The sequence below is a fragment of the Austrofundulus limnaeus genome, unplaced genomic scaffold, assembly GCF_001266775.1.
Source record: "Austrofundulus limnaeus strain Quisiro unplaced genomic scaffold, Austrofundulus_limnaeus-1.0 Scaffold306, whole genome shotgun sequence".
NCBI classification, from domain to species: Eukaryota; Metazoa; Chordata; class Actinopteri; order Cyprinodontiformes; family Rivulidae; genus Austrofundulus; species Austrofundulus limnaeus.
In genome coordinates, this window is record NW_013952708.1 from 5,900 (window position 1) to 20,557 (window position 14,658).

The 14,658-nt window shown below is 36.3% G+C and overlaps 1 protein-coding gene across 1 annotated transcript in view; it reads right to left on the bottom strand.

Annotated features, from left to right (window-relative positions):
• Positions 1-776: 776 nt before the first annotated feature.
• The window catches only part of pepd (peptidase D), a 20,741-nt gene continuing 6,859 nt past the window's right edge, over positions 777-14,658 (bottom strand). Inside the window, exons 4-15 of the mRNA XM_014021803.1 lie at positions 13,479-13,542; positions 11,938-11,985; positions 11,753-11,814; positions 11,232-11,276; positions 9,202-9,277; positions 8,721-8,767; positions 8,327-8,395; positions 7,947-8,024; positions 7,591-7,739; positions 3,988-4,172; positions 3,405-3,596; positions 777-2,019 (exon numbers count right to left, since the gene is read on the bottom strand). Of these exons, the coding sequence (XP_013877257.1) occupies positions 1,888-2,019; positions 3,405-3,596; positions 3,988-4,172; positions 7,591-7,739; positions 7,947-8,024; positions 8,327-8,395; positions 8,721-8,767; positions 9,202-9,277; positions 11,232-11,276; positions 11,753-11,814; positions 11,938-11,985; positions 13,479-13,542 (1,147 nt within the window). The 3' untranslated portion in view covers positions 777-1,887. The remainder of the gene's footprint in view (positions 2,020-3,404; positions 3,597-3,987; positions 4,173-7,590; positions 7,740-7,946; positions 8,025-8,326; positions 8,396-8,720; positions 8,768-9,201; positions 9,278-11,231; positions 11,277-11,752; positions 11,815-11,937; positions 11,986-13,478; positions 13,543-14,658) is intronic.

A 14,658-nucleotide genomic window follows, 5' to 3' on the forward strand; every position in this document is an offset into this window, starting at 1 on the left:
AATCAGTAGAGAACAAAAGCTGCATCTTTGGWTATAAATGGAAAGTAGCCAATTTCCATGTACAAAACATTATTTAATGCAAATTGATGCCAATTAAATCTACAGACTAATCCTTTCAAAGGCAGATGCTCCCACGTTCAGTGTTTGTCCTTATTTGATTTGTTCTCTATTCATAAACGTGTGAATGGAAAATGGTTATCAATGTCAGGAGATCTTCAGGTGGGAGAACATCAGCAATKTGTCAAAGATCATTTTAGATCTTTTATGAAAACTCATTTCACCTCTCMTTCTTGCATGTGCAGCTTCAAAATATGACTAAACAAATACCTCTGTGAGTTGTGTGGACATGACAGTTTTATTTTTATTTTTTCATGATTAAATCACTTTAAGAAGTCTGGAAAAAGAAAACCCCACAACTCTGACAATGTCCTATTATCCTTATTCAAGCATTTGACTCAGTTTACTTTTAATAGCAAAATAAATAAATAAAATAAATAAATGAATAAATAAAATTAAATAAAAATTAAACAAATAAATAAATGCTGGTGTGTCTGAAAATTCATTCATCTTATGACATATTTTAGGTCTCCATAAAAAAGGTACCTGATGATACACTTACACATTTCAGTAGAGCATACATGTTTTATGGCTGAACTAACCTTCATCCACAGGAAGTTAATCAACAAATCAGCTGCACATGGTTTCAAATTATATTCTTTATTCATATTTTTCACTGTAGTCAATGTTTTAAAACACTTATCAGAAAAAAAGAAGCATTCATTGTTTTTATTTTATTATTATTCTTTTTTAGAAAATTACAAAAATGTTTAAGCTTACACCTTGTGTTTTGAGATTCAGTCATTATATGTTTTTTAATGATTGCTTATAAACTAAAATCAAAATTATTCCAGTTTACAAGAAAATACAATCAAATAGGAAAACACTGAACTTATTAAGACACTGAAAAATATRAGTCACGTTCTTGTTTCAAAGCCATGGATTGTTTAATAACCTCTTTGAATCAGTTGGTTAAACCCATTCACCAGGTGTGAAAACACAGTATGCTTAATTGAAAACACACCTTTCTGGTATAAAAACTGCACACCAGGTTATTTCAGTGTTGCCTCTCAAATGGGTATTTATATTCTTCGATAACGATTACATTTTATAACCAGATCTAGCTAGGCAAAGAGATGATGCTCAGTTTTTCCTCCCTGACTGCTAACATAATCAAGTTGGATAAAATATTTATTTTACAGTATTTGTCTAAACCAGGGGTTCTCACACTTTTTGGGTCAAGGGATCCCTTACAGGGGTGAAACATTTCCAGAGACTCCTTCAAGTTTTACTGGTGCATTGTTCCCCAGATGCATTTATGCTTTTTAAAAATTTGTTTAGACCAGAAGTTCTCCAACTAGGGTCCTTGGAGGTCCTGGGACCTTAGTTTGAGGATTTCTGGTCTAAACAAATSTTTGCTGAGGTTACAGTAGTAATAAAAGTGAAATACATTTTGTTCTAGCTTCAAATTGACAGGCAATATAAGTGAATCTTTGAATCAGTCGCAGCACTGGTCTTGTGTAATACTTTGGTTTTAGTACATTCAATGTGTACCTCTTACAGTACTCATAAGAAAATATTAAGGAAAGTAAAAGTGCCAACACATCAGGTGTGAATGATATGACAAACAAATAAAGTTTTCATAAATTTATGTGTTAGTATTTTTCAAATGATCAAGGGTGTTTTAATAATTGGGTTTGTAAAAAAAATTCCATGATCATCATTTTGTTGATTATGTTGGCAGAACATTAACCTTAATTATACTGAGGAATCATTGTAATAACTGTTTTGTAGCACAATTCTGACTTCTTTGATATTTCTTATTCATAGTTACTCAACAACTGGACTGAAAGCTTTGGCAGAGTCGGACATAAAAGCTTCAATCTCCTCCACCGTGCGAGGGACACAGGTCAGCAGCTCCATACCATCAGCCGTCACTGCGATGTCGTCTTCGATACGAACCTGCACCAAAGGGGAATGCTAATGTTAGCGAAGCACTAGAATAAAAACCAAAACACATTTTGTATCTGAACTAAGGTATAAGATCTAGAGTGGGGGTTCTTAAMCTTTTTGACCTCGGGGCCCAATTTGTTGAACATAAAGCGGCACGAGGCCCAGTCAGACATTACCAATGTACGGATCAAAATGATAATTATTCTAAATCTTGGTTTAATTCGTATTTAATTTGCATTATAACTAAATTAAATACCCTTACAGTATAAAAGTAAAACTCCTGTCAAATAACCACAAGACATGATTATGACAAACATTTTTTGTATTGTAACCTGCCCATAACAATTATTTGAACAAATACAAAGGTCAGTTAACAGACCACTCAGGCTTATCAAAATAGCATATAACCTATATGTATATAACATAAACAATAACAAAAAATTGACAATTCAAAAAATTAAATTATGGGTAAATAAATAAATAAAAATGTTTAAATGTTTCAAATAAAAAAGTAAAAATAAATTTGATAAAGAGCAAATGAAAATAAAACTTTTCTACACTTTTGCAAGCAGAAGCTACTCTTCATATTCGTGACAAACAATAACAGTAACAACAGCTTTTTGACAAGTTTAAAGTTTCTTTAAAATACATWGAAAATGTTTAAAAATAAACTACAAAAAAATTGATTAATTGCAAATTAAAATATAGTTGTATCTGCAACTGTATTTGATAATGTTTTGAACTTTTAAATTATTGCATGGTCAAAACAGAAGCTGCACTTCATATTAGTGACAAACTTTGGCTTTTTTTGACAGGTTGCTTTCATTTTTGCTTCTACTTTTCATTTAAAATAGGTTTCCATTCTCGGCTGGTATCTAAGCGTCTTCTTCAACGAATTAAAAATGTTGTAAAACATCTGAGTGGCGTAATACCGCTACTAGTGGCGAGAAGGTGTATTGCACCTTATTCAAAATCGATGTGGTCTCGTGGCCCTCTGCAGCCCAAAGTTAAAAACTGTTGTTCTTTTGAGGCCCTCAAGGTGGYGGTCACAGCCCATGGGTTAAGAATCTCTGCTCTAGAGCTCCCCAATTCGGAGAGGGGGTTCTTGTTCTTTTAAGTTCTGACTGAAAACCACGACTTCAATAAACTCCCTCAGAGCTGGCAACCAAATGACTTCTGTGTGATTTCTGCAACTACAAAGTTATTCTAAATGTGAGCTGAAACATACAATGCAAAATATATGTATATTAAGAAACATGATGTGTGTTTTCCATAGTCTAAACCTCTTGGCTGTCAATTACCGTAATTACCATCAGTTTATTTTAACTGCCCTCTTCTGTCTCAGAATTTAAAGCAAAAGACCCAAACAAATAAAACTGTTCAAGTGTACCGACCCCTCCAAAGCCTCGGAATCGAGCCAGCACTTGATTGTCGATGAAGCAGCTCTGGGTAGGATCAGCCAGGGCCTGGTCCAGCAGGTGGTTGATGAAGTAAATGCCGGGCTCCACAGTGAGGACCATCCGCTCCTGGACCAGACGGCCCATACGAAGACTTCTCAGTCCAGGCTCGTTAATGCGCTCCACTCCCTTGAACACATAATAGTTTTGAAAAAAACAACATTTTTTTAAATATTAGGCTTAACTAACTACATTTGATTTAGTTATTGATTATTGTTAGATTCTTGGGAAAAGCCTGTTCATGGGAAGTTACTTACTTACTACTTAACAAAAAAAACAGAGTTTGTTCCTAAACATCTGCTATTGAAGTGTTTCCAACCAAACAGAAAAAGAAAATTCAAGTACTGTTATAATTACAGTTAATCAAACTTACTTGACTGCTTTTTCTGTTGTTAAGATATTGATATTCAATAAAGAAAAACATGTTTCTTTTTTCTACTAAGTTTAGACATTTTGGTTTCAGTCCTAATTACAGACTGCTGGATTTGATGAGGAAAATCTCATAAGTGTTTTTTCTCACCTCAGGGTAACCCCCCACATCATGCACATCGATACCCAGCAGGTGTCCCAGGCCATGAGGCATGAAGACGGAGCCCATGTGGACCTTCATCATGTCCTCAACATTACCACGTAAGATACCGATCTTCACAAGTTCCTCCAGGTGAACTCTGTCAGCCAAGCGGTGCATCTCAGACCACTTCACACCTAAAAAAATACATTTTAAAATAACGATGGGTGATTGGAACTTTTAAAGTATGAAAGATTAATGGTTAAATATCTTCATTGTAGTTGTCTTGGTTTATGCTTTACTGTAACAATAACAGATCTTTTTTATGATGTCAGTAAAAGGATTTTCAAAATATTTGACCATTCAATAAATTTATAAATAACTTTGAAAACATCCAAACTCTAAGACAACACAGAAATAGGGAATACTGGACCAGCATTAAGAGTGCTTGGGAGTTTATGCAACCAGTCTTCATGTGTTTTGCTGATCTGGGGAGGTCTTTAAACTGTGTTGTCTTGTGGGGAATGCCTCGTCACTCTGAGGTGTATTGAGCCTTGTGTTACAGGCTGTTAGTTTTTTTTAATAGCCAGAGGAAAAGCTTGGCTGTCTTTGCCAGTAGGAAGTCCTTATCAGTGCTGATAGGTACTGAACTTTGTCACGAGGCCCTTTTATAATCTATTTTGTGCATAACCTTTTAAACATAATTTTTAAGCAAAGTCGGGATGATGGGTTTTCGATTCATTTAACTACAGCTACACTCTTTGCTTAAAGCAGGTCATGCAGTCGTGTTGATTTCATCACGTTGAGATCTTCAGCTGGCACTGGAGTAGTGTTTATAATTCAGTGAGTGAATTGATGTTCCAAGGGTGAGGTGAAGTGCTCAGATAKTTGAGTGAGGCTCTGAGTTGTGTTGCTGCTCCTAACCTGTGTGAACATTCAGAGATGATGTATTCTAGGCATGTTCCAGGAGAGGTACAGTATTTTGCAGAAGTCTTGAGTCATTCTATGTTGCGCTATATTTGCTTTCAAAGAACCCTGTTTTTTAAAAATCTTTTAAAGCAGATTTCAGCAGTTTTTCATCAGYGTTTCTGAAGGTCTTAGAAAACCTGTTCTTCAAACGTACAGCTTTTTCAYTGGATGCAAAGTACACAGAAATTTGGGTAGTTTATAAATCTTTTTGACCATTTCAAACCAAGAGGTGACTACAGGGATGTATGGCTYGCCAAAAATAAATTAGTTGAAATTCCTGTTTTCCTAATGTATTTAAGGTCAATCCTAATGTTATGCAGAGGTGGCCTTGGGGTACAGTAAATAAACCTGTTCAGTGAAAAAASGGTCTTCATCAGTCTGATTAGTTGATACTTTATCACAGGACAGAGGCTACACATTTTATTTTAAATGAGAATAAGTTAGATAATGTTACGTTAGAGGTAACTAAAATGCTTCATGATTTTAGTCTAACTTCAGAAGAGAAACAAATTCCCAGTGAGACCAAAAAGAAGAAGTGTAATGCTTTGAATTTTAGGCCAGTGGAAATCTGAGTAACTGTTGGCTCAAAGTGTCAAATGTTTGAAAATACAACGGATGATATTCCCATGTGTGGTTTCCACTGCAAAGCAAAGAAGAGGCAATGTGATAGTGAAAGAAATTTTCTAACTGATTGAACGCTAGATCCAGTGTTGTATTTCTACACATTCTGATTATTGAATCCATACGGTTTAAAACAGAGAATGAGTGTGTGTGTGTGTCTTAACATACAAGGCCTTCCTGTCTTCATAAACAAAGTTTGTTACGTTCTAACATCTGACATAAATGGTAAAACCTTCAGGGGTGTTACCAGGAACAGACATATGTTAAAAAGTTGATTCATCATTATGTGAGAAGAGGTTGTTTGTTTTATGTTTATATAGGACCAAGTTTGTTCGACTCAGAGGCCTTCTGACAGATGAGGCTGCTGSAGCTGATTGGAGAGAAGAGAATAAAGCCTTTTAAAAGAGAATCAACTGGTTTTCTGCTATATTATTCAGACTTCCATTTATTGATCAGAAATTTCCTTCAATAGTGTGGGCTGATTTGCTTTAAAGTGTAACTTACCCCCCTTGTGAAAAGATAACTCAGCCCCAAGGCAAAATTTGAAAAATTCATCAAAGTGGGTAGGGGAGGGGGTGTGGGTGGGGAAGGGGGGTTAGGGAGCGGAGGTGTGGCCAGGACGAGAGAACGTGACAGGCAGCTAGCATTAGCATAATTGATGCTACATGGAAAGTGACCACAGTAYCGCAGACAGTTACATCTCTGAACGTCTGAGGTGGAGGATTTTCACCCCACACCAGCACCGGACAGAGGAGGAGCAGCGCTCCGACAGCCTGACAGAAAAAAAGAAAAGCACACAGCCTCTCACGATCGCTAGTTTAAATCAGGAATAAAAGTAGTTTACTTGTATAAAGAGCCCTAAAAATCCATAAATTTTGCAGAAAATCCTTACAACTTGCACCCGGGGGGGGGGCAGCTGCGGACATGAAAGCGCTCGCTGCGAAGCAGGAGGAAAGGAGAGAGGAAAAGCTAACTTATTTCTAGCGGCAGAACAGGTTGGAAGATGGCTGTTTGATGTTTATTGTTTTTTAAATCATCCTATAGGCTCTGACATGTTAGATAAATTTGAAAATGAGGTTTTTAAAATATCCGTAAGACTTGAAAAAATCCGTGAGATTGCTCTATACGTCCGTATACCTGCAAAATGATGTAAAATCCTTATAACTTACAGACAATCTGTATAAGTTGCTGCCTTTCTTCCCCCCCCCTCCCCTCCCGCTGTGCAGGAGGGCTGGTCTCTTTCTCTCTCTCTCTCTGTGTGTGTGTGTGTGTGTGTGTGTGTGTGTGTGTGTGTGTGTGTGTGGAGAGACAGAGTCAGAGGGGGAGAGAGAGAGCAGCCAGCTCCTCTCTCCACCCGAGGCTGAAGGTCAACAGATGATCATGCTAAGCTTGCTAACTGTTCCACCCTCTGACTGCTGCAGGGGCGTGTCTTAGAGAGAGGCTTTTATACCAGAACCAGCCGCTGTGACGAAACTGTGCAGAACCACGTCACAGCGGAGAGCCGTCAACCAATATGCAAATTAGCCTGCAGAACCACTGCTCTACCCATATGCGCAGCAAAAACACGTTTTTAGACCAAATATTACAGATTTGAACAAATACATAGAAAAACATCAAAATTAGCACAGAAACAGTACTATATAACATTTTAGACACATTCTAGACAGTTTATCAGCTAAAAAAAAGTTAATTTTGGGGTAAGTTACTCTTTAATATAGGAGAAAATTAATTCAAAACTGCTATGACATTTTTCTGCTTTGCTTGTTTGAACATTTTTACTTACTGAATTATTTCAAATTTTTGGTTTCTCAGTTTGGAAAACTTCAAGATTTTTCTTCAATGTAAAAAAAAGCCAAAATAAAGGAAAAAAAATATGCATGTGGTGTGGTTTTTCACAGCTTTATCTAATATTGTACAGCAAAATACAAATTATTTAGAATAAGCTATTTATGTGTTGTTAAAATAAACGACTTCATCGAGCTTTCTGTCTGAAAAAGTGTTCTTAGTAAGACCAAAGATGTTAACCTGGTCTTATGGCAGCCAAAACAGCACGGGAGGATTTCAGAACTGCCTCATAGATCGCCCTCTGGTCTGCAGTGAACTTGCCGTTGGCTGGAAAGGAGCAGGTTATGTCTGAAGAGTAGCAGTAGTACTCTCCACCCATGTCAAACAGACTGCAGGAGAGAACAGATCAGACCTGCTTAATACATTTCTGAAGTATTTTTATATTTCAAGTGCTTTATAAAAACTACTTCAGCAAACACAGAAGGTTTAAGATAATAATAATAACAAACAATTTWATAAAAAAAGACAATCAAACTTGAATATATTTTCTTGTAATTACATCTGAAACAAATCCAGAACCAGTCTAGGCTACTCACCACATGTCCCCATCTTGAATTGTTTTGTCATTTGGAGCCCCAGCATGACCGTAATGCAGCACTGAAGAGTTGTTGCCTCTGGGAAGAAAAAAGAGTTTGTAAATTAAAAACAAAACCAAAGATGCATTATATTGTATAAAAACTGCAGTCAGCTTTCTAAATTAGCTGTAGTTTCATCTGTTAGCTTGTTAGCAACCTGAAACTTTACTGAATACAAAAACAACTCTAATCTCAAGTTTTAACATGGTGAAAAAACTTGAGTGTGTTTTTGTACTGAGACACAATGATGTTGCTAGTCTTACTTAAAAAGTGTTCATGTACCTTTTTATTGTGACAAAATCAAATACTAAAACAATTAATAATTATTAATCAATTCTTACGATCCACAGATACAGGTGTATGAAGTGTGGCGCATCCCTCCTTTACTGTAGCAGTAATGTTGGAACAAACTGGGGGAAAAAAAAAACAAAAACTAGTCAGATGGAAACGATTATGAAATAAGCTTCACAGAGAGCACATTTTAGGTTAAAATATTTTGCCTGCTTTATAAAAAATCATTATATGATAAGTGCTCAAACTAAGCGTATTCATCTCAGCTCTGTATAGTTAAGTAGTGTAATTGCCCAACATTTTGTTGTAGTTTTCAAACAGTAACAGCAGATGAAAAGTTAGAAATTTAATTAAAATCAATATATTAAATAAAAAAATAGAWAATATGACTACAAGACATTGTGTTTGCATGTCCCATCAGATCCACTGAATGAAAAAACTTACCTCTCCATTTCATATTCTTGTTGTCCAGGTTTCACATGTTTCATGATCTATAAAGAAAAGGTCTATTTTACTAGCAAATTGAGCACATTTTAAGGTAAATGTGTCAACCAGTCAAATTGTAGTGGTGAATTTGGTTCAGATGACAAAGCGTCCAGTGGTTGAACAGCATATAAAGGAAATGTTCCTCAACCTTGAAAGAGTTTTCATACTGACACAATTAAATCTTGAGCTAATGTTAAATATTGTTTTAATATTCCAGATTATCAGTGACATGTTATTGGAATTAACCTCTGGGCTCTGAAATGGTTGAGAAAGATTAAATAAATACCATTTGAATAATTTAACCTTAGAGAATCCTGAAACCCTAAATCTGTAAGGTAAGTCCTAAACTCCAAACAGCTGTTTGGTACTCTGGGTGTTGAATGCTCTGGACTTCTTTAGTGACCTTACATAGATCTGATCTTTTTAAGGACGCTTTTACCAGTTTATGGGCATCACTGGAAATCCTGTTGGTGTAGCGCAGGACCTCCAGTTCCATATCAGTCTTAACAACACGACTGCAAACATAGACAAAACAAAGAGTAACCAACTCTTTAAAATACAGTAAAATAGTTTTGTAAAATAAAACACCAAGCAAAGTAAATTTTACATTTCTGTTGCTACAAGACCTCATGTAAATCAGCTGTAGGGGTCACCTCGAGTGAAGAAACAAGATTTACTGCCTCGAAGCAGGCCTCGGACAGGCCTGACGAGAGGACAGGAACTCTGTCACAAACTGAACTCTATTTAGGCCATGACAGGTCATTCTAACCGTGGAAGAGAACCCCTCAGTTCTCAGATAATGGACAGAACAATCTCTTCTGTTTGTGATTCATTTGTTGCTTAACTAAGAATGTTTATGCATTTGTTAAATCATGATAATGACTGTCACAGGAAAAGTGGAACCACTTCTATTCTTTTATAGTGCCTTAAAGATTAATAATGGTATAAAAAAATCACAGAGAATCTGATTACAATGTTTTCTTTGTGTTTTTATGTAAATCACTGATTTTATTTTACTGTGAACACAGTAAAATAATTGTGGATTTTTCCTGAGAAAATCTTTCATTTATCTGGACTAACAGAAGGTTCAGAACTGATTATAAAACAGAAATGTTAAGTAATCATCATAAATGTTTTGCAGTGATTTCTCTTAGTCTATCAAAAGAAAGCTGAAAAGAGGTTATCATATCATGTTGTTGTACAACCACAGAATTTTAACCTTGGGCTGGCGCCGGCTGGCAAATCTTTATCTTTCTTTCTCTGACTCATCTCTAAGCCTGAGGGCGGAACCAAAGTTCGTCCGTTTCTTTTACTAACCCGGACGGCTTTGAGCGACACACTCTTCTTCCTGATTCCAACCTAGGAAGACAGCTGGGAKTCTCTCCRGAGAAACCTCAGTTTGGCTTTAAGTCTGATCCCATGAGCTAACTAGGGAGGACTTCACAGCCAGGGACCTGACACGCCTGCCGGTGGTCTCAACCCGAGGCCAAGCCTCTAAGTGTGTTTTTAACTCCCAAGGGGAGATTTTATTTTGGAAGGAGGAACCGGATACGGCTTGAATTTTTCTGGCTTGGACTGAAACAGAYGAAAGTTACCTGGAAAAACACCTGTTCGCCAATGACCGGTAAGTGAGCCGACATCAGTTCCCTGACTGATCGGAGGCAAGCCAGCTCCTACCCCGAGGGTGCCTTAAGTAGCCATCATTAGGTAAAAGCTGATGTGTTCGGAGTGACGTGTCATGTGGAACCTGAGCTTAGAAAAGACGTGCAGTTCCGGTTGACCCACACTTTGATAAAAGTAAAAGTCGTAGTAACATACTAATCTTACTTTCCTCCTTTCCTTGTTCTTAATTTGCCAAAACCTACGCTAAAARTGCCAGTAAAATTGTTTGGTTGTTAACATCAGAACTGACGTTTTACTGTTCTATATAAGTAATCTGAGTTGATGTGAATTGAAATTTGGACGCGGGTTTTATCGCATTTAACTCTGACGCTTGTTATAGGAATAACCACAATCAAGTGTAACTTATGATTTGTTCAATTTGTATAAATAAATGATTGCATAGTCTTTTATGAATCAACTTGAACTCATCTGAACGTTCACTTATTGTGTCACTTTTCACTTCGCACAGTCAAGATATTAACAAGTAACGAGAAATACTTTGGTAAAAGTTTCCCCATAACCTTGTGTATGAGAGATGTGGGAAAAGCTTAATTCACCTTAAGCTCACTCTTACACAGCTGTTGACAATAATTATTAAGAAGAAATCATTATTAAACAAGCAAGAACATCCACATTCTGCAGTTGTAAATTAGAAAAAAAAAAACATTATTTTTCATTTCAAGAAATGTTTTATTATCTAAAGGCTTTCAACTTTTATACCAGAGACAAGCATGCAAGCACAGAGCTCATTATGAAAAGTAATGTCTGACAAAAGAAGGGAAAAAAATAAAGAAGTATTCTACTCACCAATCCACAATGACTGGGTGTAAAATGGTGTTGTTCACTTGAAAGCTGATAAAAAGAAAAAAAGCTGCAACATTACCCAAGTGCTACTAATAGTTTACATAAATTATATGAGTGCGAGTGATAAAAATGTGCAGTTATGAAAGGAAGAAGCCAGCTAACAAAACAAGGAGAGATAAAATCATTTATTTAGATTATAAATAATTTCGGTCCCAATACTGAACTTTGTGGAACACAACAGGTTATTCCCATTTACTGTGATTCTGTAGAACTGATGTTACATTAAAAACCTACTGTCCAAATAACTTTTTAACCAATAACTACCAACATCTACGGTGTTATTTCATATTGTTCATATATATGTAGGAGCAGCTAATGAACAAATGAATCTACAGCTTTACATAAATCAACAAACACCTCTACATACTTTCAGCATACATTACTAATCTGTTGTATATATCTTACAAAGAACTTTCATTAGCAAATCATTTTACGTTATTACAAAGTGATGTTAAATAACACACCGACTGATTCCTTCAAAAGAGGCTTCACGGGTGGTGCTCCCACTATCAGTGTTCTGCCCACGCTGCAGAAAAAATGTCAGGTGAATCATTTGAATAAAATAATAGGCAGTCAAATCTGAGCTAAACTGTACTGTATATAATCAATCAATAAAAATAAACATTGTGAACTGTGATCATGTGGTTACCAATGTGAGGAGAACTGCAGGATTCAGGTTGGACAGGACATCAGCAATCTGCAGGAATGCAGGCAGGAGATGATTAGCAGAGGATGATCTGCTGCAGAACTTCAGCAATGGCAGGAATCAGTTTTCTGCTCATTTTAGTTTTCATAATAAAGGTCACTCTGGCTTTGTGGCCTCTCCAGTAACAAGCAACACAACGAAAGAGCACACTCAAGAATGTTTCTAACCTTTGCTACAACCTTTATGTTCCACAACAAACTGACTCCTTACTAACAATGTAGTGTGACTTTAGCATTGTCAGTTTTAGCTTAAACAAATAACAGCTTTTTTAGTAAAAAAGAAAAAGTCTATTTTCTAAAATATTGTCAAAAATATGAAAAAATTTGACTTAATATAAAAATGTATTCAGAGATGGTTAGTTTTTTTCTTTTCTGTAAACTGGACAGGTTTGATTCTGGGATCTGACCTTCAGTGGTGTGCAAGTGTCACTTTTAGTCAATGCATTATCTTTACAATGGTGTTATTCCTAAAATACTCATTTAACTTGATTGGGGGGGGGGGCAGCTTCTCTATAAACTGGTTACAGTACAAGTTTTAAGTCTTGCCATTGTCATTTGCAAAATAATAATAAATGTTCAAACATTATTTTTTGTATATATTTATCAGTAATTGGTTATTTTATGCTTAAAATAAAGGCTATGTTACATCATGATTGTGTGCAGAAGAGTATGAATGCACCACATCCCGAGTGCACAGACTCTGGTTCCAAATATACAACACGGCAACTCCCACTAAATGAATGCTGCTGGCCTCAATTCCCAACAAATGGGTAAAATGTGGACACTTGGTCTATAATTATAAACAGTGGAAGTCATAAACTGTATTATGTGAGTGAAGCTGTAAAGATTTTTTAAGCAGGAGTACCAGACTTTTCTAATTTAATCCTACAGTGTTAAGATGCTGTTGCTTGATAAAAGTAAAACGTGACTAATTAAGAAATCTAACACCTCATGCATGCACTGAGATGTATAAATACTGAGTGTCAGAAGGATGAGTCATAAGAATAAAGTGTAAATACAAAAACAAGTGTAGAATTACTGGACTACTTTAATGTATTAACATGCATTTCATGAATCTCCAAAATGAGCTCCAGAGCTGTTAATCCAACATTATTGTTCTCCTGGGAATCTGCTGACAACACTGATAAACATTTACCCAAACTCCCAGAACAGACAGTTAGGAACAGCTTACAGATGAGTGGTCTGTTCAAAACCGGTGTGAAAATTAAGCTGTGAAACAAAACTAAAATATGAAAGTCAGCCAAGAATTTTTTTAGCATATCTGTATCCTATTAGACTAGTCATTGTGATGGGAAACAGCTGTTAGGTAAGGTCAAATACTTTTTACAATTTCTCATGCAACAAAAAAAAATAATAAAATGATCTCACAAGTTTATTTCTTTCATACTGTATGCAAACAAAACACTCAAAAGAAAAAAAAGATTCTGCTGTATCAGCTGTAAAGAAAAACATTAAAATACTTACATCACAGGTGTAGTGCATCTCATCAACAGCATATTTTGTTTTGAAGTGGTCTTTAGAGAAGATCCTGCCAACAGAGATTAATAAATTACTAGTCAATCTAAGTCCAACTAACTCCTGAAATATTTGATTTCCTCCTAAAATAACTGTTGCATAATAAATTGTCCTTTATAATGCAACAGAATTTTTTTTCCAAGAGAAATGAAATTGTCCAGCAGGAAAAAGTCTGGATTGACACATGAATGGAGGACACAGCAGCTAGGATGAAACACTAAGATCCCAGTGTGGAAATATGCATTTTGTTTAGACCACATACAGCTGGTCTGAAGAAACTTCAGGGTAATGATTTAGGCAAATAATAGTCAAGGATTATTATGACAGGCTCAGTAATTCCAAACAATATCACCAAAAAACAAAACAAAACAAAACAAAATAAATAAACTATATCCTGATGCATCTCAGTAATCCAGGTAGAAAAATAAATAAATAAAAATTAAGTAGGTCCTCTGGATAGGTTCTTCTTTAATGAAAAGTTTTCTCTCTCCTCCAAGAGAATTCTTCAGTCTGAGGAGTTTCAGGTGAACTCAGTCCTATGAGCACTGCCTCCTCATGGTGGACAAGCAGGTTTAACGAACACAAATGCTGTCTGTTCACATGCAAAGGAGGACCATCAGCCTAACAATAGATCATTAGTGCCCTGATCCCTTCAGTCAACCACCAGGTGAAAATAAAGACCCCAAACCCAGACCTAAGCCAGCGGTCATTCCGTATGTGGTGGGACTTTCAAAAACTGAGACGTTCATTCTCTAAACATGACATTCCATTGGCTTTCAAACCTCAAAACACGTTACAGCAAAGACTGTAAATTTAAATAAATCAGAAATCCGCCTCCGCTAATCAACAGAAATCCATCCATCCATCCATCCATCCATTTTCTGTACACGCTTCTTCCTTTTCAGGGTCGCGTGGGTCACTGGTGCCCATATCCAGCAGTCACAGTGCGAGGGGCGGGGTACACCCTGGACAGGTCGCAAGTCCATCACAGGCCAACATCTGACCATCACACACAATCAGGCACATTCACATATACACACACATACATGCATACGTACATACCTACATACCCACACACAAACATACACCCACCCACCCACACACACACACACACACACACACACACACA